The sequence below is a fragment of the Poecilia mexicana genome, unplaced genomic scaffold, assembly GCF_051168715.1.
Source record: "Poecilia mexicana isolate PSO_F unplaced genomic scaffold, ASM5116871v1 scaffold_12, whole genome shotgun sequence".
Lineage (NCBI taxonomy): Eukaryota > Metazoa > Chordata > Actinopteri > Cyprinodontiformes > Poeciliidae > Poecilia > Poecilia mexicana.
Window position 1 is genome coordinate 4,014,992 of NW_028263381.1, and position 25,347 is coordinate 4,040,338.

The 25,347-nt window shown below is 40.4% G+C and overlaps 1 protein-coding gene across 1 annotated transcript in view; it reads right to left on the reverse strand.

Annotated features, from left to right (window-relative positions):
- Nucleotides 1-270: 270 nt before the first annotated feature.
- cwc27 (CWC27 spliceosome associated cyclophilin) overlaps nt 271-25,347 on the reverse strand; it is a 33,032-nt gene continuing 7,955 nt past the window's right edge. Inside the window, exons 11-14 of the mRNA XM_015002113.2 lie at nt 16,204-16,307; nt 6,615-6,721; nt 6,416-6,525; nt 271-686 (exon numbers count right to left, since the gene is read on the reverse strand). Coding sequence (XP_014857599.2) covers nt 524-686; nt 6,416-6,525; nt 6,615-6,721; nt 16,204-16,307 — 484 coding nt within the window. The 3' untranslated portion in view covers nt 271-523. The remainder of the gene's footprint in view (nt 687-6,415; nt 6,526-6,614; nt 6,722-16,203; nt 16,308-25,347) is intronic.

Here is a 25,347-nt window from a genome sequence, read left to right on the forward strand (position 1 = left end):
ATTTGATGAGATAAAGCAGAACATTTGTATAAAGTCTGAATTCAGGGATGAAGTCAATTCTGAGCGAATTACTTTTATTTTATTTCTTTTTCATTGGCCCTGAATCTTCTTTTGTATAAAGTGATCAAATGTGAAGCAGATTAAGAATATGAATTGCCTTCTAACTCAAACACAAGACAATTATTGCACAATAATCTGACATGTTTTACTCCATGTTTGGACTTAGCTTGTCCCAAAGTAACTAACAAAAAAAGAAGCATTGATCCAAAATTCACATAACTGTGGTTTATTTTATCTTTCTGGAAATCTTTACAGAGTTTTTCCCCCCACAGAGTAAACCAAACAAGTCAGAAGTGAAAAGCACTTCATGTAATGATCATCTACAGTTTGTCCATAACAGCTGTTCAGTCACAGCTGAGCCCAGATGTTCAAACCTAACAGACTGTTTGGGTGGAAAAAGGCGTTTCCAAAGCGGCGGGAAAGTGGCCGGGCGGGTCGGCGCGTGACCCCTGACCTCAGGACTTCACCTCTTGGCTTTCTTCTCTTTCATGATCTTCTTGCTCTCCTCTCTCCGGCGCTTGTTGACGGGGTTGCGCGGGTCGTAGATCTCGAACGTGTCCTCGTCCTGCATGTTGGCGTCCTTCACTTTCCTGCTCTGCTCGTCGAACTGCAGGACGTGGGCCATCCTAAACCAGACGGAGAGAGGTGGGCGGAGTTAGAGCCTCCACTAAGTCAGTCTCTGAAGCGCTTCTGCCTACAGGCCAATCGGCTGCTGACCAGGTGGGAAACTAAATTACTGTCAGAAAAAAAATCTAAATGGGGATAAAGAAAATTTGAAATCCCCTACGCCTAAAAATTGGTTGAATCGACTGTTACAGTTTTGAGGAATTTTGGCCTCAAATCTGTATGTACAGATACATAAATCTGTATGTTCTTTTGTTTAACATACAGACTTATGTTACATCAAAGTACAAGACGCGTGGTGCGGTACATTACATTAGTGAAACCCCCCCAAAAGAAACAGAAAACATTGTGTTTTAATGAATTAATATTATTGTGTGAAAGTATGTGGAGCATGCGGCCCACTCTTCTTTGCAGAATTATTCTAGTTATGAACAGATGTGAAAATTTGTGCCAATATCTACAGCCGATTTTGAGCCAAATATTGCCGTTATGTCCAATCACCAATACTTACCGATACTGTTCATATATTTCACTCTCCTTTCGATGCTTTGAGAAAAAAAACAAAAAACAAAACAAAAAGCAAAACAAACTGCTGACTTCTCCACTACTTCTCTGCTTCAGTTAAACTTCCCACAATCCTTTGCTGCATCGTATGCGGCGCTTTGGGGAAATGGGCTCTTTGCACCTCAGCTTCCGCGTTCGGGGTAAAGCGGCTCGATTGTTTCCGATCCAATACAAATATCATTTACATTAGGTGCTTGCAGGGCTTGGCCAAGGTTTGTACATCGATCCGGAGCCCCAACAAGTCAGCTGGAGAAAGGTTTTAAGATGTTCGCCTCGTTATACATTCACTGACACGAAGGTGAGTTTTACTTAAACTTTGTGGCTAACATTAACGTTAGCTTATGCTAGTAGGCAATATTCTCGGACATTGTTCTTGTAAAATGTGCTATTTAAGTATCTAAACATTCTAACGGACAATGTATTTATCTTATTTTCAAGTATATTATGTGTGTTTATTGTCGTTAGTGTCACAGACTAACGGGGAGGTTCCGGTTCGGGCTTTTAGCTTCCGAAGCCTGACGGAGCTCAACAAGCCTCATAGCTTGACAGTAGCGCAGCTCTGGTGTCAGAGATCTGGTTCAGCTGTTCAGGTTCAAAGTTGCTGCTTTTAGAAAAATATGACCGTGTTGCTTCATGTCTCCATGTTATTTCGTTTTATTACCTTTGCATGTTTCTTGTTCAGAGCTCAGATAGGACGGTGTTTACAGCAGTATGTACAGGCGGATCAGTTGCTCGGCTGTCTGGCTCTGGTCTGCTCTCTCGTTCCCATAAACTCTTTCAGGCTGAATATAGAAGTGATTCCATGGAAATAACTCAGGGAGGCTCCTTTATTTACCATCCGTATCCCCGGTAGTTTTAGGCTGATCCGGAGTGAAGTGAAAGCTGCAAACTTTGCTGTGCGGCGTTAGCTGGTAGCGGCAGATATTTACAAGCCATCTTCTTAATTCAGGATCGCTTGGAAATTAACGAAAACTTAAAAGCCCATTATATTAGGAAGACAACAATGTTAATAGTATTGTTTTTTTGCATCTGAAATACAACTTAGTCTTTTCTACCAGTCATGGTAACTCAAAGCGGAAAAAAGTGAGCCGCATTAGCTCCTGGAGATGTGACGTCAACGCCTTAGGTGCAAAGAGCCCATTGTAGTCAGCCATTTTACAGAAGTGCTGTAGATTCAACATGTTAGAATGAAACAACCTTTTATGAGCTGTGTGACGCTGTGAGCTGCTCATCGTCAACCCCGCCCCGAAAAGCAAACAACAAACCACGAAGAAGACTACTTCCTGTTTTCTTCTTCTTGTGATGCGGAAAAAGTATTTCCATTACGGTTTTGTGAAATACATCTATTTTGATACGGCTGGGGGAAAAAAACAAAAACAAAAAAACACCTCACCCTCATGCAAAAACTTTTAAATAAAAAAGTTTTTCAAAATTAGCAAGTTTCCATTTAGCAAATTTATTTTCGCTATTTCAATTTGTGCAATTCTACGATTAATGGAAACGCGGCTACTGTCACATGACCGACCTGTTCCCCTTCCCCTCCAGAAGCAAACAGCAACAAGACGGACATGAATGTTGGTTTAATTCAGTCTTTTTAAGGAAACCTCCCTGTAAACATGTCCCACTGAGCTCGTAATGTGGCGCAGAGGCAGACGGGCCAATGGTCCAAATTGCGAGAAGCCGACGTGTCTTTGATTCCTCCAGTCAGTCTTCTCTTCTCCGCCGTCAGTAAATTCCTCAGAGGAGATGTCAGTGTCAGGCACTTCGCAGATAACAAACCAAAAACATTTCTTCAGCTGTCGGACGGCGAAAGCAACAAAGAAAAGCCCGTCTGTTGTCAAACAGCTACATCTGAGCAAAGGCTTCAGCTCACAGTCCAAGCAGATGTTCTCCTGACACGACTTCCCTCCACTCAGCCACAAACAGCAGAATTAACTCTATTATTAATTACTGACAAATGTACAAGTATGCAGTGTTCAACATCCCAGCACATTTTTTTGGTTTTTACAAAATCCAGAGTTTCCCCTCCTGATTTCGAAACGACTGTTGACGGATGATTTCACTGGAACTTGGAAAAACATCAGAAACTGGAAGGAAGGAGGGAATGACAGAAAACGGAGAGAGACAAGGAAGGAAAGAAGAAGACAAGTAAGAAAGGAACCTCCTGAAGAAGAAAAGAAAGGAAGAAAACCCACAAGTAAGAAAAGATCTAAGGAAAAAAAGAAGGGAATGTGGAAGGAATAAAGGAAGGTAGCAAACAAGGAGGGAAAGAAAGAGGGAAGAACAAGGAAGGAAGGAAAGAAGAACAGAGGAACAGGGAATGCAGCCTGGAATTACAAATATTTTTTCATCTTTCTATATTTATTTTCATACTTTTTCCTGACCTGGAAAATGCTAAAATCAAATTCCACATATTTCTAGACTTTGTAACATATTCTGTGCTGGCGCACGCTTTGGGGGTAAACGAATGATTTGCCCATTCAGAAATTTCCTACCCAAACTTTTTTTTAAATCAAAGCCACCTGAAGAATAAAATCTACACACATTCCAGACTGAATGTGTTTCAGTGGAAAGAGGCTGCAGCGCTGTGTCCTACCTGAACGCCTGACATCACACACGCACACACACGCACACGCACACACACACACACACACACACACACACACACACGTATATATTTTTGGAATTTTTGAAACTTTTAACATTTTTTCACACAAGAACATGGTGGGATGTTTGTGGATTGCCATGGCGACCCCACCACCAGAGGCTGAACACGTCTTTGAAGAACAGAACATGAAAGGAAATCAGGACTGACTTCCTGGTGACCGTCTCCAGGTTTCCTGGAAGAACTCCTGTCCTCTCTGTTCAACATATTTGGTATTTTCTAGCTTCCATATTGTCGGCTCCTTTGGCTCGGCGAACCGTTTGGGGTATAGTTCTGTATCAGCCTCTGTGTGTGTGTGTGTGTGTGTGTGTGTGTGTGTGTTTCCTGTATTCATTTGTTGTGACAGCTCATCTAGAATGTCACAGCCAGAGTCTGGCGGACCCCTGTGGACCCCTGCTGTGTGAACGGGCCTCCTCCGGTAATTCGTCTACCAGCCTCGGCGATGACAGCCTGCCAACCGTTTGGCCTCTGCGTGGCGAAACTCGACGTTACGCGGCTTTATCGAAACCACGCTCTACTGCTGTGACGCAAAAGGTGTTTGGTTTGTGTTCCTGGGTTTCGAAACGGATAACGGCAAAGCGATGGTGACAGTCGGCCAATCGGGCATCTTGTAGACTTTGGGAGGATGTGAGCGTTAGCTGAAGGGGAGGAAGGGTTTGAGGAGGGAGAGAGCCAGCAGCCGTAGACACACACAGATGGAATAGTTTACCTCCTCTGGCCCAGACTTGACTTTGAGTCTCTGACCTGTTGTAACCCACATTCTGTTCACAGTTCCTCTAGAGTGGCACAGACTTCCCACTGTTTTTTTTCTTCTTCTAGGACTGCTATGCAACCCCCACCCTACCTGGCATAGTGAGGAGTATCTTTGGCCGAGAGACGCTCCGAGCGCCAGACGACGCTTCTCGCAAATTCATTAGGGCCCCCCCACCCCTCCACACACAGCCAGACTACACATCCAGAGTGTGTCTCAAGACTAATAGCAAGTACAGATTTTGTTATTCTAAAATCTCTCTCCCTGCGCGCAGACACTTTTCTCAAATTCACACACATGGTATTCATTTCAAACCCCTCGGTCGGTGCCGTTTGAGATCTTTGGTGAAAAACAGAATATGAGAGGAAAACACAGCGTCAGGGCTGATTTCCTGATGGCCGATCTGGTGGCTGCGAGTAAAACTCTGAGCCTGACAAACACACACACACACACACACACTTTGAGACACAACATACACACACACACACTTAGAAACACAACATACACACACACACACTTAGAAACACAACATACACACACACACACACACACTTAGAGACACAACATACACACACACACACTTAGAAACACAACATACACACACACACACACACACACTTAGAGACACAACATACACACACACACACTTAGAAACACAACATACACACACACACACACACTTAGAGACACAACATACACACACACACACTTAGAAACACAACATACACACACACACACACTTAGAGACACAACATACACACACACACACTTAGAAACACAACATACACACACACACACACTTAGAGACACAACATACACACACACACACTTAGAAACACAACATACACACACACACACACTTAGAGACACAACATACACACACACACTTAGAGACACAACATACACACACACATAAGTACAACTTGAACTTTCACACACATCTATAACAACATAAGGAGCTTTAGCTCAGGTTCAGGTTCACCTGTTCGTTGTCCCTTTCCAAAGCTGAACACTTCTCTTCAGAATTAACAGAAATTTATGGGAATAAACGGCTTTTAACCTGGAAATTAAAATACTGAAGTTGGTCCTGATCAGAGCTGAGGGCCCAGAGGAAGCTACTGTCTGAAAAGTTAAAAGACATTTAGCAGCTAAGTTATTGGTTAAAACAATTTTTGGTTAAAACATTTTTATTTTTCAATCAGTGAAGAAATTTTACACTCAAGTAAGTGTAGCAATAGTTCATAATAAACTTACTTGAGTAAAAGTAAAAGCAAAGCACAGTAAGAGTCATTTTTACTTCCCAACTCTGCTCCTGGATGACATAAGCTAATGCTATTTCTCTAAATGTTATCTCCATGGAGACAAACAGCCCAGTGATGATGTATTTTAAATCACATGCTTCTCTAGTTGAGGAAGTTAAATTAGTCATATTGTAATTAATCATATTTTTTGCTCTTAATTAGAAAGAACCTTTAAGAAATATTGCTGCAGTATCAGAAATGGTTGACTATTTTTCCCAGTAGGCATCGAGTTTGAAATGGTTGTTTCATGAAAATCATTAGGTTGCTATTCTGAACAAATCTCCCTGTCCAGTTAGAAACGGTAACTATGACAACAGTGCTAAGCCAAAATGACAGATCACAATGTGTCCTTATTGGATTTACAAGACTTGGAAAACATACAGCCACAATAAAATAAATAAATAAAAATAAAATACCTGAACACAAAATCAAAGCGTGAATCTTACTGACCATCCTTTGTCGTCGTCCTCTGCCAGCTCCTCCACGTCCTCCTCCTCCTCTGGTCCCTCAGTGATGGCTGATGACAGCTTGGACTTGAAGCTGTTGAGTAGGGCCAACGTCTGCGAATTCATTACACATCCATCTTAGCTTTCACAGAATCCCAAACGGAGCAGCTCTGAGGAGAGAAACTCGGCGAACGAGGCGCTACCTGCTCCTCTCTGTTTGAGCCTTTTTTCCGTTTCTGTTGCCTGAGCTCTTCGTACTTCTTCCTTTCCTCCAGGTACTCCGCCACGGCCTCGCTGGTCGGCTTTTTCTCTGTGTCAGAACGATGACACACAAACACAAGTTAACTGCATATGTAGGTGTTTCCTCTGTTTAATAACATTTGAAACAAAACCAAGAAACAGAAAAACGCAACTTAGTTTTGGTAATTATGATAGCCTGAAAAAAGAAATTTACTTAAAGAATACTTTGAAAACTAAAGATTAGGACTAAGTGATGTGGACTTAAAGTTTTATCACGATATTTTATTGTACTATTGTGATAAGAGTAAAAGTGATGATAATAAATATTTATTACTCATTTTTTAGGTAACGTTAGGCACAGCAGTCATAGCTCCACAAACACAAATACGCTTCTTGGGGAAAAAAAATGAAAGCTTTTTTTTTTTTTTTTTTTAAACCAGTCACATAATAACATAATAACAAATGCGATAACAACAAATATTAGAAAGTAAAAACAAAAAGTAAGAGCAGAAATCCTCCCACAACAACAGTGTCTAAAACCAGGAGGAATAAATGTCTGAATGTGAAATGACCCAACCACAAAAACAGATCAGAATCAACAAAATCAAGCAATTCTTGAACAAGCATAGAATAAATATTTATTCAGATAAAAATTATGCTAATAATCCTAACAGCAAATGAAAGATTGCATGTCTCTTTATAATCTACGTAAATATCTGGTCCAATATGAACTGGGATGCAGCATGAGACAAAATTACCAACTCTTTCTTTCCAAAAGATGTTTTAGGCAAAACAAACAAACAAAAAACACAAAACAAAGCAAAAACAAACAAAAAAAACAAAGCAAAAAGAAGAAAACACTTTTGGCAAAAAAAAAAAAAAAGACTTGGGACTTTATTTCAGGAAGGTGGTCATATTAAAAATGTCTTCAAAAAGTAATCAACCAAAGTCAAATTATTTTATTAAACTGAATTGTATTTATAAAGGGACAAAACCCTTCTCCAAGCTGGCCTGTCAGTCTGGGACAGGTTTTTAAAAAATCACGTCTCAGACTTTGGGACTCCAGTGAACCACTGTGTGAGTCATTGTCCACTAATGGAGAAAATGTGATACAGCGGTGAACCTTCCCAAGATGGTCCGGCCAACCAAAATTACTCCAAGATCCAGATAAATGTGGAACAAACATCCAGAAAACTGCAGAATAGGCGAAACACTGACTTCCTTTAAATCAGGTTAAAAATCCACCTGTTTAGAGCTGCTTTTGATGAACTGCAGGTTTAACATTGTTCAACGTGTTGGATGTGTATTTGCTTGATGATTTTGATAAAGGCATCTGAAAAAATGTAATGCTTATTACTTCATAATTAGTGCCTTCATGATGTTTTTGTGATGTAGGGTTTCCCCCCCAGAGTATTATAAGTCTGGCGGGCTGCCAGGCTTTACTTGGGCCCCCACCAGGCTAAGCATTGCCTACTTATTTTAGTTTATTTTTTAATGTTTGCATTTTTTAAAACTTTATTAATCTTCCAATAACATATAGTTAATGATATTTTCAAACTTCCTGTCAACTTTAAATATTTTTTAACTCAAAAATGAATGACTGCCCGAGCGCCCCAACCACCGAGCTTAGCAAGTTTTCACAGGAAACCCTGTGATGTAATAGCACTTTGAACTGCCTTGCTGCTGAAATGTGCTATACAAATAAACTTGACTTAAACTTGACAAGACCGCATCAGCGACTCAAAAAGGAGGTCAAAATAGAACCAAGAACAACATCTGAACGACGTCTCTACTGGTCTCACATTAGGTAGAGTCTAGACAAAAACTTGTAAGGCCAGAAAACTACTGACCACAAAGGAAACCATGAGGATTCGTCCTTCATTTTCCAAGAGACATCGTGAAGATTCAAAAGACTTACCCGACACCTGACAGCCAAGTCAAAGCCATTACATCACTAAAAGTCCTTTATTTTGCTAATTTTATTCTGTATTCTTGTGAAAGATGTACATGGAAACAATTTAACCACACAAATTACCCTTGCATCCCTGCAAATAGATGCTCTCATACCTCCCGCCATAATTCAGTGAAGCTCTTTCGAAACCCCCAGCGCTGCTTGTGAACGCTCCACGATCCTGATCGGCTAATCTCTCATCGGCACCAACAGCTGGGAAACGGGAGCTAAACACAGCTTTCGGAGCAAGATTTATGATCGCCACCTGGTGATTTTGAAAGACCAACAGGACTCGAGAACACAGTCAGAAATAAAGTTTATGGATTTGGCGGAACATCCTCAGCTATAAGCGGCACGTTGACCTACTTAAACTCTGGGAGGGTTTGATTTGAAAATAAACTGCAGGGAGGTGAGAGTTATACGTTCTGATGCTAATCGGACGTTTAGATTTATTTTCAGGGGCGGTTTTACTTTTTCGTGCTTTAAATTCTAACGATCTGAAGCAAAATGTTTTGATTGGCTGCTGTTTCCAGCGAAACCGCCCCTAGCTGCTAACGAAAGCGATTCTCAGGCCTAGAACAGAGGCGGCCTTATGCTGAGTCCTTGGTGCAGGCTCCAAAGTTTGAAGTAAGAGTAGACAGTTTTTTTTCACACTAAGACACATGTTGCTACGTGCAACCCCACAGATAACACGGTGAAGTTAAAAGGAAAATTAAGCCCAACTTATGAGTGGAAACAGTATTCAGGACCAACAATCCGCATGCTGGCCCTGGTAGCTCATGTAGTCAGCAGCCTACCGTAAATCTGCGCTCCGACACAGCCTGTGAAGTCAGAGTGGCAGACGGTGAGCACTGTCTGCTGGCTGGAGGAGCTCTCTCTTTCCACAACAAAATGTGATGTCACACCGATGGCGAGCACAAGGAGAGTTTTACCTGACTGGACACGATGTGCAGACAGTGGCTGGATGCTCTGACGTGTTTCGGTGAAGCCAAATAAACGATGTAACAAAGTAAACACCAGACTGCTGGGTTTTGTAAAGGTATGAGTTTCAATGTCATGTGTTTCTGTTTTGTGTGTTGGTATTTTTGAAGTGATTTATTCAGAGGATTTGACTGGGGAGAGATGGCACATGAAAAGCGTATGTCAAAAGCAACGAAGGTTGACCAAAGGGCTGTAAAACTCAATGAAATAAAGCAAGATAATCATAATGAAAACAAGAAAATATAGATAAAGGGAAAGTTAAAACAAAGTACAAATATACTCCATACCTGCCATTATAAAAGACACTCAAACTCTGTTTGAATCAAATGCCAAAGAACAAAAATGGGTCTTGAAGCAAAGACACAACAAACTTGACAGTCTCTGTGGTCTGTATAAAAAAAGTAAACCGTTCCAATGTGTATGAACTGCAAAAGCCTGATCACCTCTGAATTTTAACCTGGATCTCGGAACATCTAAGAGAAACTGGTTGGCTGACCAAAGCACTCTTACTGGCCTGTGGACAAAGATATTATTGGGGCCAAGCCAAAAAAAACATCTTAAAATCCATCCTACGCCAAACAGGAAGTCAATGAAGAGAAGCCAGAACTGGAGATACATGTTCTCATATTTTAGTACTTGTTAAAAGAAAGACAAGCTGCTCCATTTTGGATGGCTTGTGGGCGATGTCAGATGATTTATTTAGTCCAACATGCAAGGAATTACAATAATCAAACGGAGAAGTAATGACAGCATGAATCACTTTTTCAAGGTCTTTGGTTGGGAGGTATGACTTCACCATGGCAATTTGTCTTAGTTGGAAAAAAGTAGACTTCACAAAAACATTTGTCTGTTTGTCAACAAGTCAAAGAGCCAAGACTGCTGAGGGTTATACATTTCCCAAATACAGAAAATTGTGTCAGAGTGATTTACATTTCAGTCATGGGTCCTCATGTTAAAAGAGCTGTTTGCAGCTATAAACAACGTGCATTAGAGTTGGCGTTACACCTTCGTGAATCTAAGGACGACGGCTTCAAATGAAGGCAAGTCTTTCGTTTAGCTTGGTTCAAAGTTGGTGCTGAGAAATCTCTGGTTTCCGAAGCAGAACTTGAGCCTGAGGATGTGGTACGAAGTTCGCATTATTGCTAGTTCACTGGAACTGGTATAATGGAAAATTCTTGCGTCACATTTTAAGTCAGTTATTCACCACAGCATCAGGACACACAGGTTTTTGTGGCAAAGCAACACTGAGGTCTGAATGTAAAAGTGTCAGCTGCCAGCGCCGCTAAAACCTCTAGTTGAATTCAGATAATGACGGTCAAAACACAAAGACTCAGCAGTTATGTTTCTTTACAGCAGCAGCATAATCCTTTCTCTTAGCAAGGGGCAAACATTACTAGGGGAAAGCAATGATGTTGTCATTTCTTGGAGGTCAACTTCAAGCCCAGCCCACCTCTGCTGCCCACCAAACACACCACATACCAGGTGTTCTCAGTCAGCCAGCCAGGGAAGACTTCTTACCTGTCAGCCATGCAACCCTTTCTCTCCACCCTCGACACATCATCTAAGGCCATCATTAACCAAAAAAGACCCTCTATTACAGAACACAGAATCTCCTCCTGCCCCCTCATAAAAAACAACCAATCTCTCCTTTGGAGAGGATGCTGGAAACGTCTGCAGCCATTTAAACTATTAATATTTGAGAGCTTTCTAAAGACTATTTGATTACTTATTTCATTTTTAAAAGTATAATTTCTCCATGTCAGTAGTTGTTAAGATTAGGAAGTGACACTGTGTCATTTTAGGGCTCTTGCAAACCGATTTTGGACTTTCTGGCGACCATTTTCATTTTATTCTTGGATCAGCTGGACCACAGTGTTCCACTGGTTGGCATGCAGTTCTCCCTCTGCCTCTATAAATGGAAACAATGTGCTCATTTGTCAACTGTCCATTCAAAAGGAAAGAAGAGAAAAATGTTGATCAACTTACAACGCAATGTAGTTTTTCTTTTAGTCTATAGTTATATCTGCTGAGGTGCAGATTTCCAGTTGTGTGTTGCAGAGTGACCACAAATAGCTCATGATGGGATCTGACTTCATTTAGATAAGCTAATAAAATGAATGACATGACCTGGGAACATACACTTACTACATGCTGTGATTTTTTTTGCTACCGCATCTATTCAAGGATTTTTTTGTGGAACATAATTATCAAATCATTTGAAGAAAATCTGCCTATTTGCAGACACAGCATATCTAAAATATTAGAAAGAAAAGGCATCTTGGGAAACTGAAATAACTAGGCACAAAGCTCCTTGACATGCTATTGGCTGGTACATTTGTAAAGCAGCCAATCCAGGAGCGGCATTCATTTTTCTTGGTGTTGATTGGATGTGGAGACAAGGAAGACTGTTAACATTAGCTTCTGCGATAGTGCTAAGACAGTTTCCACTATGAATACTAATGTATATTGTAGCATATTTGGTGCTTAAAATAAGAAATTGTAAGCATTTTTAGAAGGAGTCTCAAGTATTTGCATATTGCAGATATCTGCAGGTGGTTGTGGTCGCTAACATCCGTGAATTCAGGCTGTCCAACTCAACAGTAATGTGTTTTGTTATCTTTTTTTTTAAAGCTTTTATTGGCTCTAGTGGCCTTTATTTGATAGTAAATTGACAGGAAGGTAGGTAATGAGAGAGGGGGGAGACATGCGGCAAGGGTCACCAGGCTGGGAATCGAACCTGCGACGGCCGAGTCGAGGACTAAGGCCTCCTTATGTGGGCTGTGCTCAACCCCTGCACCACCACAGCACCGCGTTTTGTTATCTTTGTTAGAGATGAACTGTGAAATGGTCTGGCAGCCCGAATGTGACAGTCTTATGCTTGGTGGCGGACATTTTTCAACAACTGAATGTATCGCACCCTAATTCTAATGGATCAGCCCAACTGCAACAATCTTCAGTGTGGAAGTTTTTACTGCATGAAGTTACCTGTATAAAAAAATGACCGTCTAATATCAAGAAGGCACTATCTGGAGAGAAAAACAAATGATAAAGATCGATTTTGTGCAGAAACATCAAATGTGATGAAGGAAAAAAAAAAAGCCTTGAACTTTGGTTTGTCTACCTCAGTGCTGCTTTAGGGGAAACTTTCTTCAAATTGATTTACGAGGCCAACAAGTGATCTCTTTCCATCCCACCCTCGGTCACCTCTGCTACTCGGCCTTCTCGCTGCAGCCCGGGACACGCTGGATGCTGACTGATGACGCCCTCGGGTTCCACACGAGAAACACACATCACCGTCTCCAGCTGTTGTCAGCAGCTACTATCTTTAAGTTTGATGGCCTTTCTAGCTGCATTCCTGCCCCTCTCCTGTCACCTGGGCTCCGAGGGGCAACAAATCAAGCTGCTAATGTTGTAGCAACCGAAGGCTGTTGTGAATGACAAAATGCTGCTTCTGAGAGATGAAAACGTTCCTTATCTCTTAAACAATTGAACAATTTTGAAGGGAATTCACAGAGGGAAGAGGTCAAGCTGTGAGGCAGCGATATTCTTTATCATCTGTTAAAGAGCGTCCAATTAGAAGCTTTACAATATGCTCATAAAGTTCCTGCAAAGACAGGATGTAAAGGTACATTATATAAGAAAACTATTTATAAACTGTACCAATCACTAAGGAATTCACAGGAAGAATAACACACTGCATATGAAAGCAGGATTTGAAAAAGAAGACAATCTGACGTTAACAGATGAAGGTGAGGGAATCTGTACACAACAGTGGACTACAACAAGCGCCCCCTGGTGGAAGAATATGATTTGCTATTTTTTTGTTTTTGCAAAGACTAAATGTTGACTTTGGACCAAGTGTTGGAGACTGTGTGGACCAAAGTCATTATAGTTAACTAAAACTAACAAAATAACAAAAACTGAAATTGGGAAAACATTTTCATTAACTGAAGTAAATGAAAACAGTAATTAATGGGGGAAAATTACAGCCAACAGGAACTATAATGTGCATTTAAAAAACTAACTAGAATATACTGAAATTGTAGATATAACATCTTTTGCTTCCGTGTTTATGAATCTATTTATTAGCCTTTCAAACACCACACTCACAAGCAGTTCCCGGTAGCTATCGGTAAATTACGGCACTCCATATCTTTCGTGGAGGGAATTACACGCTAGTCCATAAAATGGACAGCAGAGTCAGTTGGTTGATCAACAATAATTTTTTGAAAATGGTATCCTCTGTTGCCCAATGGACGTAAATATAATCACAATACTGTATGTACACTATATAAAAATTAACCAAAGTATAAAAAAACTAAAACTACTACAATAGCTAATAAAAAATAAACTCATTCTAAACAATATTTAACTAATAATAACAAATAAAAACTATTTAAAACTAACTGAACAAACAAAAAGGGAAAAAATTAGCTGCTTTTCAAAATTATTTTTACAATATAAAAATCTGAAAAATGTGGTATGCATTTGTATTCAGGCTCCGTTGACAAACTCTTTGTAATGCATTCTAGTGCTAACATTTTTATATTATTATATGGATTTCTGGGTTTGGACTGGAGGCCACACACAACACACTAATTCTGCTCTTTGGAAATAACAATTATGAAAATTTGAATGTGAAACGTGCATCAGGGCTCGCGCTAACCACAGGCGAGGTCTTCACCGAGACGACAGCTGAACTCGGAGAGAGATTTAGGGCTTGAGTGATGGTGGTGTCAATATGAGCCCCGCGATTCAGCCTCGCCGTTTCCCCCAGTGGGACGAGATGAAACAAATCCTCGCCACAGTGCTCGTCTGTGGCTGAGCAGAGCACAGAGATTTACGGCGCTTGGGCAGACGTCCGTCTCCCCTGCAGTGGTCATTGGCCCGTGACATCTACGGATTCCATCTAATGGAATTAACCGTTTCTTCCAGCGCAGAGATGTAATGACAGCCTCTTAAAGTCAACTCCCGCCTCAGGCTCAGCTGGTATGGAGGCTCAAAGCGTAGGTTGGATACGTCCTATGGTAAAGAATGAGCTTAAGGTAGGTGAAAAAGTATCTCCCTGGATGTAAGTAAAGGCTGGCCACCGTAACTATTACCGATCCACTTTTTTCACTTCCGGTGCCGATATTTGAGGTTTACCGATACCGATCCGATACAGGAAGATGGAGCTGAATTGAATTTTTTTTAAACACAGACGTAAATTAATTACCAGCACAGCACACTTAAATACACCGATAGCGTCACAAGCTTGGTCAAACATGTAAAAACAACACAACTTTAATTTGTTGAGTCTGTACAAATAGGAGTAGAACAGTAAGTGTGAAATAAATTATAAAGAAATTGACCTTGACCTTGGTCAAACATGCAAAAATAAACTGCAGCAAAGAAACAAATGGTTCAGAAAGTGCAACTAGGAATTCTAAATATTATAGAAAATAAAAAATAAAGCATAGAATTAGACTGAGTAGATCTGCCCTGATGGATTTGGCACATTATCACTATACTCTAACTATAATTTAATTCAATATCAGGAACGATACAGATATTAATATTGGATCAGTGCATCCAAGAAAGTCATCAAATTACAATGAGACCAACTTTGCTTTTTTTCACCAAATATATTTCATAAACTCACACAAGTTAAGATTGGTCTCAGTTTCTGTACTAAAAGCAAACAAAAACATGAGTGTTTGTGGAGAGAAAAACAATGTTTGAGCAACTAAACCCCTCATCATTGTCTCCTATAAATTTTGGCTGATGGTAATCCTACAGTGAGGCTGGTCCCAGAAGAACCCCCTGCAAGCTTTCTGCTATTGCACAACAGAACACACACACACACGCACACACACACACATGCACGCACGCATGAACATGCACACACACACACACACACGCACACACACACACACACACACACGCGCGCACGCACGCACGCACGCACGCACGCACGCACGCACGCACGCACGCACGCACACGCACACACACACACACACACACACACACACAGAACCTGAGGCTAACCTCTGTGCCTAAGTGGGTTTTGTAATGTTAAAAATGTGTTTCAGTACCAACTAAAGAAAAAAAAAAGACAACACAAACCACCCACCTCCCCCCCGCAAAAATTGACAAGAGCATGACAGACTGCGGTGTGGCGAGGACCCCGAGGAGATTTGGGGTCAGGTTTTTTTTTTTTTTACAGAATCACTTTGGCCGAAACTGCAACCTAACAAAACACGCTATGGTTCTGATGTGCAACTATGGCGGCCACTCAACAATTTCTAACCATGCAATTTTCAGCAACTTTAACACAAAAATGCAGACCCCTGGGAAGAGAATAAACTTCTGCAGCTAATTGACTAAATCAGAGGGTTGTCTGACTTGGTGTACATTAGCAGAGAATGCAGCGTGGACCACCCTCTTAGAGCGAGTGTTCACACTGAAAGCTGGAGTCATGACAGAGTACTTTTTAAGCCATTAAAAAAAGGCACCTAAGTTATTATAAGACGCATGTACAGTTACAGTTTGTCCTGGAACGCCAATAAATTCAGTGTTTAATGGCTTGCACTAGTAAACGTTTACATGTACATACAGACAAATAAAAGCTATGCACATACCCTCCTTGACTTCTTCTGCAGGAGGGTTTGAACGCTCTTCTCTCCTTTGCTTTATGGCCTGTAGTTCCTTCTTCAGCTGCCGGACCTCCTTCTTTAATTCATCACTGTGAGCAAAGGAACAAACTTTGAGGAAACAGACACAACATGCAGACTGCAAGTCCTTGCAACTAGTCCTAAACCTGCAATAAAGAGGGAGGGTCAGACTGCAGGTGACACAAAATAACAATTAAAACCAGCGTTTAATTTCATTTTATCAAATTGTAAATATGGAGATACTATGTTAGGTGATGTGAGTCGTCTCAAACATTTATGAGATATTTTGACAACTTGGATATGTTTTTACTGTCACAGCAAGGTTTCCCCCAGAAAACCTGTGTCCTCATTTGTATGGAATAGAGCAAAAAATATTTCAGTTCAGATTTACCTTAGAAAAAAATGTAGCTATTAATGATATATAATTTGAATGAATGTAATTTGAAATGTGAGAAAATACCATTAAAAGCATTAAGTGGAAAAGTCAGTTACCAAAAAGACTAATTTGAGATGATTGAATGTAGGGTAAAGATCGTCAGCTCAAAAGCCAAAACCACTACATCTAAAGTTAAGGTCACCTTGTCTGAGGATGACTGAATCTAAAGTTAAAATCCCCAGGTTTAAACACTTGATAGTTGAGTCTAAGCTTAAACCCACTGGGTTAGAAGTCAAGATCACTGAGTTTCATGTCAAGAAAACTACGTCTAGTTAAGATAACCCAGTCTAATGTTTGGATTGCTGGGTCTAAATTTAAGATGACCGACTCTAAGGCCAAGATCACTGGGGATAAATTCAAGATGGTTGAGTCTGAAGTCAAAACAAATGGGTCAACATTATTGGATCAAGATCTCTGGGTCTTATGCCAAGATTACTGGATGTAAAGTCACAAACATTAAGTCTAAAGTTAAGATGGGATCTAAGGTCAAGACCACTGAGTCTCATGTCAACATACTCGGTTATACTAATGTCAAGGTCACTGGGTCCAAAGTCAAAATTGTTTGGCTTAAAGCCTTGATTACTAGGTCTGTCAAGATCATTAAGTCTAAACCCACGCCCATTGTTAAAAGTTAAAAATACCCTTGAGACAGAAGTCAAGATTAGTAAGTGCAGAGTCGAAAACATCAAGTCTCAGATTAAGGCCATCAAGTCGAAAGTCAAAATTAAGTCCAAGCAAACTGGTAGAACCAGACGACGCAGATATAAAAAAACACAAAACAAAAAGCTTGTGTTTTACATCATGATGTAAATTTACGAGCAGTTCAGTTCTTAAAACATTGGCCAAAGTTTCTGGCTTCTATTTAGCACATAGTTTTATATTTTTGTCCCAATTAAAAAAAAAAAATCCACAACCCTTCAAGAAACACTGGCAAAAAATTGAATATGCAAGTAAATCTGTACAACAAACTTTGATTGTGTGCAGTAAACCACAAAAATGTTCTGCAGTACAAGAATTGGACAGTGCTGTTAGTGCCAGAGGTAGTAAACAAACTTTATACTTCCTTTGCTCAAATTGGCACTACATTAAGATTTACAGTGACTGGTCGTGGCCTCCCTTTCCTGTAAAACCTTTAACAGGATAGCAGAGGCAGGCAAAGGCACATCCTTGATCCAAGATATTGTCCCTCTTGGCTAAAGACTCAACTCAACAGGACCGTCAATGCCAGGTATTGTTCCTCTTCATAAGTTAGGGAATAATACTACTGTATGTAGAAATGTTATGTCAAAAAATAATAATATTTTTGTACTGCCTGACAACTATTGGTGTAATCCCATTGACTTGCCCAGAAGCACAGGTAAGCTGCAGAGTCTTGGCCCTTGGCCCAGCAACATGTGAGGCATCTCCTGAACAAACAAAGGAAACTTTTGTTACCTACGTCTGGTTCTCTGGACTGACATTCGCTTCTATTATTTTCTTTGCTTTTATCTTTGGCTTTGGTTTGTCTGTCTGTAGCTCATGTTACACTGGTTGTATTCTGACTCTGTCAGAGGAAAAGTAATGAGGCATCCTACCAAGGGGTGTCAACTACTGTGGACTGGGAAATATTAACAGCTGTGTGTGACGTGATGTCATGTCTCTTCCTTTTTTTAGTTTCCTGGGCTTCTCTGAGAAATATACAAGGAATCAGTCAGAAATAAGGTTGTTATTAATATTTTTTATGAGACATTGCATCCATGATAGTAATGCCACACAGATTTTTGGGACCCCCTTTCCCTTCAGAACTACTTTATTTCCGTATCATAAAGATTAAACAAGGTGTTTGAAACCTTCCTCAGACATTTTGGTCCATATTGACATGACAGCATCACATCGTTTCTGGAGATTTGTCGGCTTCACATCAATGATACAAATTATCCTTTCCACCATACGTTCATGTTGCTAACTCCAAAGTCCAGCTGTAGAATTTGGACTTAGCAACTTGAGATTCAACAAACCAAGCAACTTTTCCCCCCAATATGTTGTCCAACTTTGCTGAGCAACAGCAAGGAAACATCTAAAACATCTAACTTAGGACATGTTTGCTAAGCGGTGGATGTAACACTAGGTTTACTTTGTAGATAGGTGCTATCTGGCTAACTACTTGATGGTTTTGCCATAAGTAACAAAATAAACACATGGTCGCGGGTTTGTTTTAGATACCAAACACCCTACCCAACCACGCTGCCACATACCCCAGGGCAGGTGAAGCAGAGTATGAGGGGCACAGGATAAATTATTCTATAAGATCCATTGAATCACTGCCTTGGAAACAGCATGAGCTTCTTAGGACTTCAAACATCAGCCTTTGATTGCAATGTACATTAGTGAGCCACAGCCCCCATTGCCTTGTCACTGGTTTACTATTGTTCTTTCTTTGGAGGACTGTTGACAGATACTGAACATTACAGACCAGAAACACTTCAAAAGAGCTGCATGTTTGGAGGTCTGACCATATGGATAGACCATCTGGTGTATCAGGCAATGCCCAGTAGGCCAACACACACTTTTGGGCTAGCTTGGGGCTGTCATAATTTAACTTAAAAAGTGTACCATTTCAAAATTATTCAGTCTATGAATAATTTCATAGACTGAAATATTCATAGACATTTTATGTTCCAAGCATAAAATGTCTGCTTGGAAGACATCTTATGTCTTCCAACACAAACCCAACTTGAGCACATGTATTCACTGTGTGTGGTCTTGACCTAAAATTCAGAAGTAGTGGTTTGACGTCCTGAAAATATGAGCAACATATTTGGAGTTGCCTTGGCCTTTGATCTTGTCTCTTTACTTTTGGGATAAAGGGACAGCAGAATGAATCCTGGACGGTTCTGACAGGCTGCTGGAACCGTCAGCACCTACGCTGCCGGTAAGAATATCTTCTTGTCATGGATCAGAGATGAATCTCCTTCTAAAACATCTTGGTACAAAGTTGTCATGGAGATTTTTTCCTTAACCTGCTCTCTTCATTCTACAAGGGGACAATTTCCACGTATCTGGACTCCTTATCTCTGCTTCACAGACTCACTGCTGCATTCATGCCAAACAGCATTGTGATAGATTAACTATGAATGTATGAATATGTACATATTTGTGTTGCACTCTTTCTTAACTGTGTAGATCTATGTAATGCTGAACCTGGTTTGTGTCTTTTCTGTCCTAAGCTGTTCAAAAAGAAAATAAAAATGTATATTTAAAAAAAAGTAGATCATAAGTCATTTTTATCGATCGACCTTGGCATTCAATTGTTTGATTTTCTTCAAGGAAATTGAGCTAATCCAATGAAACCTCTCAGTCTTTCTTAATGTCAAGGTTTGACATTTGAGTTTTACCAGACTTGGAGATGAAGTCCTCTACAGAAAATAAAAAAAATATCAATGTATTATATAAAATGTTTTAAGGAATTAAAAACCAGGACTCGAAAATAAATAATATTGACATCCGGACCATCATATTGGCTGTTAATGTTGACTGTGTCGTCACTGTACAATTTTTTTTTTAAATTGAACTGATTTGGTAAAAATGCCTAAGTACTCAACCAAGAGTTGGGCTAATGACCCCATCATATTTTTATTTTGTGGTCAAAGGACCCTACTCACCCAGCACACTCACTTCTTGTCCTGCTCCCCTCAGGTAGGAGGTTGCGGAGCATCAAATGCAGGACAACCAGACTGAGAAACAGCTTCATACCAGAAGCTGTGCGACTCTTAAACTCCCATCATTCTCCCTTATTGCACTGCTCTTAGCTATACACTTTTCCTACCTATAATATTGTGCGACTTTATATTTTTATATTTTATACTTTTATATTTATATTTTTATATTTGGATGTAACTGGGGCTGTGACTCTCAATTTCGTTCCACCTCATGTGATACGTGATGTGAATGGCAATAAAGTATCTTGAATCTTGAAACATTAACTTGAGATTGGTGTGATGATCAGAAATTAGATCCAACTTGCCTGAAACATGACAGCAGCAATAAAAAGTGAAGGAAAAGTTGCTTACAACTCAGTTTTAGTTCAGAACTCAATAAAGAAAACATTTCTGTTGGAACTTATATCATCATTTATATAAAGAAATGGAGTACTAATAAAGAGCTTGTATCATTTTCAGCAATTACCAAGAAGCCTTTCCATCTGTTTACCGATCCTTCTGTTGTCTTCTCATTCCTCACTCATGTTTTGTCATTTACTTCCAGATAAATAGACCTAAACTGGCAAAGCCATTCTGAATCCTTTTTGTGACTCCCTACTAGCGCTGGCAGCTAGATTGTAGTTGGGTGCTGCCAGCTACTGTCACTCCTTCAGAAAATGTAAAAAATGTGAAAACCAGAAAGCTGTGGATGATTAACTTTTCATAAAGAAAGCATATAAGGTGACTGGCAGAAGTCCAAGAAATCCCTCATGATCCCGAACTGTGCAGCGTCTGCTCGCAGTCTACAGCTGACACAGGAACTTGACAACCTTAAAAATAGTACAGTGATGGACTGTACGGTTCATAAGCAAAATTCAGTAGCTTTTCCAAAATGCAAAAAACAGACACAGTTGTCTCTTGAGGATTTCTTTGTTTCTTTCTAGCCTTCAACTGTCATTAAGAAATGTAAATACTGGCAAAAATCAAGGAGCTCAAACTTTAAACATGGCAGCTACGGTGCTCAAATGAGTCAAATATATGTTTAAAATGAGTCAAATATATGTTTAAAAGTAAAATTGTGCCTTCCAAGTCTGCTGTATACTTACTAAATTATAGTAAGTATACAGCAGTGTGTGGACGGGGAAAGAGATGCTGATGATTTCTGCATCTAATTCTTTGTCTCTAAATTTGTCCTTTAAAAGGAACCTTCATGTGATTGTTGAGCATTGCTGCCTGGAACTATTGAGAAAGTGTCAAACATTTGAGGGTCTGGAAATGTGTAAACTTGGCCGTTCCAAAACATACACGACCCAGCTGCCAAGAACCGGATTATCTCAAATAGTTGTCTGCACAAAAGTGGAGCAGAATGCTTTCTTGATCTCTGCGACCTTTCCCTGAGAACTCACTGGGTTATGACCAATGACAAGAGACAGGTGCAGACAATTAATACGCAGTGACATGTTGTCTGCGCTATGGCCCCTTGGTCAGGATAATTAGGGCTTGATGTCCCCTTTAAATCACCTTTTCCTAATAAAAGTTTGCTCTCTGAAAATGCTGCGGATGTTAGAAAGATGTTCCGAAAAGCAAAACACAACTTCAGTTGACGATTAAAAACTACTTTACTTATAAAGCCAGTAATATATTACTGGCTTTATAAGGATTTGAGACACCTAGGGATGCTGCAATGCTCCATTTAAGGAGGAGCTGAAATAACTATAAAAATTACTAAAGTACTTCAGGAACACTACTAATTGCTAAACATGTAAACATATCAAGAAATTATTTAAACTTGGGTGGATGGGCTGTCTCTTGTTGCTTCAGTAGATATTAAATAGTTCAACGGATTTTGTTAGACTTTTTCTAGGAGGGATGCAGGCTAGCAGGAAAGATGCACCAAATTGATTCCCATGAAGAAGAAGATATACTGCATGACAAAGTCTCAGGGTGTTTTCAAAGCTGATAGTCCAGTAGACCCGGTTCAACTGGGGACCGGCTGCATTGTGTCAAGTAGAGGTGTGCCGATCGATCGGTCACCGATCATAATCGGGCCGATTTTCGTGAAAAAGTGCATGATCGGTGATCGGCGATCATTGGCTCTTGTTGCCGATACCGATCATCTCATTTCGCAGCCTGCCTGTGCAGCTGGTCTCCTCTTTCCTTCACTCTGCGCAAACGCGTAGCAACAAATCCTAAGCGATGTGGAACTATAACGCACTGAGTGAATGGGGAAGTTTGCGTGTTGCGGCGGAAAATTGAAGCAGGTCAAAATGCATCAACACAACGAATTTAATACGACATAAAAACAATACCATACTTGACGGAGTTTGGCTAAATCGAGGCTCACTGCAGTAAAAAAGACATACGGAGGATCAGATAGCAGGTAAAGCAGCGCACAGCTACAAACACTCACCCGGGTTAGCATGACGGTCAGAAAGCTAAACAAATAACCTGGAAAATTATTTAAGTCTTCGAGCTGCGATGTAAGACGCTGGTTCTGCTCTCGCTGTTGAACCGCTGCTACGCTACAGTCAGGTAGTAATATCTGACAGACGGAGCGCCGCTTCTGCTCCACCTGGTAGTGACTCTCACACGAACCTCTGTTTAAAGCTGCAGCATCTAACTTAAAAAATACATTTTACATACGTGTTAAAACTTTCGTTGTCCTAACATGAGACAGATAATCTCTAAAAAAAAAAAAATCGATCTCCTCCCTGATCTGCATAATTACTCCGCTCAGTCAGAAACAGCCAATCGGAGCTAGCAGTAATCAGCTAGCCGCCATGCTATCAGGAAGTTTTCATTCAGTAACTCTGGATTGTTTATTGTATGGAACCTGTTTTTGCCTTTGAATGTTAAGTTTTATACTTGAATTTTTTTGGCAATGTTGAGAGGTTTTATTTTGGCTCTTTACATTATTTAGCCTCTTCAGAGCCTTCATATGTTATCAGTCTGTTAAAGATAGTATTATCAATAGCAGTACAATTTGCACAATGCCTGTTTTGTTTAGTTTTCTTCTTGAAAAACGTTATTAAAAACAAGTTTTTGTCTAAATTAAGGTGAATTCATGGTTCCTTTTTCCACATAATGTAACTGGTAGTGTTTATGAAAAAAAAAAAAAAATAATTATGTGATCGGTATTGGTGATCGGTATCGGTGATCGGCCCTCATGGGTGATCGGTATCGGTATCGGCAGGAAAAAACCTGATCGGCACATCTGTAGTGTCAAGCGAACTAAACCCTTTGGAAAACTTGTTCCCTTCCTCACTGTGATGCACTAAGAATTACTGAAGAAAACGACACAAAAACCTCTGAAGAAGACACTGAGCACCACTTTCTTCTCCACAAAATGTAAACAAAAAGAGATGCGTTAGATTTTAGCGTTTGAAGGATTTCTCTTTTGTCTCTGGCAAAAGGCCACAAGCCAATTCTCCCATTACCGCAAGAAACGTGTGTTTGTTTTGCTTCCATGTACCCAGAATGCGCTGCACTACAGTCCACTTCCTACTTTTGGAGCGGTCTCTGGTCCGCTTGACCGAGACCTAAGTTTGTAGGTGGACCAGAGTTTGCTTTTTTTGGTTCGCATCAGCCAGAGTTCGATTAAAGTGGACTAAGCAGGGCTGGTGTGAATGCACCCCTAATCGCACAGCTCAGTAAAATCTTTAAGTCTTTTTAACTTTTGATCCCAAAAGTAAAAAAAAATGAGACAGTTGAGTAACTTGTGTTTCATCAGAGCTGTTGTTCTCAGTGACGAGGTTGATTAAGGAACGCAGTCATGTCTTTATCCAAGCCATGTTAACTTTGTTCATCATTACAACAGAAAGTTGGAATAGACCTCAAATGTTTCAAGCCATAGAGGCCTGAGGTATTAGTTGGTATCAGCAGTAATTATCAATACTGGCACAAATTTTCATCCAGTAAGTGTTCATTGGTGTTTTTTCATTCATAATATATCTTCTAACCTGCCAGAAATCACTCTTTAGACACGTCCCCAAACCTGGACCTTAAAGAAAATGTGTTTCCTCAATGGGACAGAAGCCGATTCTCACCCAAGGAGGAAGGACTCCCATAAACGATCTTCTTTATTTCAGAACGTGCCGTAACAGGACTTCGTTTTGACAATGCTCAAAGCTGGATGTCACCTTCTATTTTATGGCTATAGCATCCCCCACCTGCATCATTAAAAACCTACAAAAGTACAGCTAGATAATACGAATAACAGGCTCTGCAGCCACATCGCCGTCCTCAGGCTGCAGAAACTGAAAAGCGATTACCAGGAGCGGCAGACGGAGCCGGGCCCTGCTGGCAGAAGCAGCTCACACTGTGTCCCAGAGCCATATGGAAGCATTTTGCTTCCCCCAGTCATGCCCCGTCGGCTTTAACAAAAGTGCCGACTACCGCATACATCACTTTTGGGACTCCGTTTCCGTGGTATCTTTCATGAAGCACCGTACTCTCGATTAAAGTGGACGTCTTCAAACACAATACGAAGACTTGATCAATTGAGGGACAAAAGGCGTGTCAAACCCTGAGCCTAAGACCCCAACTGGATTCTACCACATTCCTTATTTAATTGTGTGCATGTATTTTTTCAGCCCAGGTGAAGTTAACCATAACTTGGCAACCTCCTCTCCGAGTTTTTTGTTTCAACAATCATGGCATAATGCAGTGGAATATCATCTGGTGGCTGGAAAGCAAAGCAAAATTGATTTGACCTGAAGAGAAAACCATTTGGTATTGAGAGGGACTCCTGATGTCACGATGTTCCCCAACTTTTATGAGAAAAATTCACCCTGGATTATAAATTTTACTTTGGTACGCAGCGGACGCTAAAGACCCGCTCTCTGGCTCTCTAAGCTAGAGAGAAGCTTTTGCTTCTCTCTAGCTTAGATATAATTGTATTTTATTCAATTCTCTCTAATATAGAGAGAATTTAACAGCAAGAGGATTGCATCAGAGTGATACAGCTGATTGAAGAGCATTTATATGAGGGATGAGGAT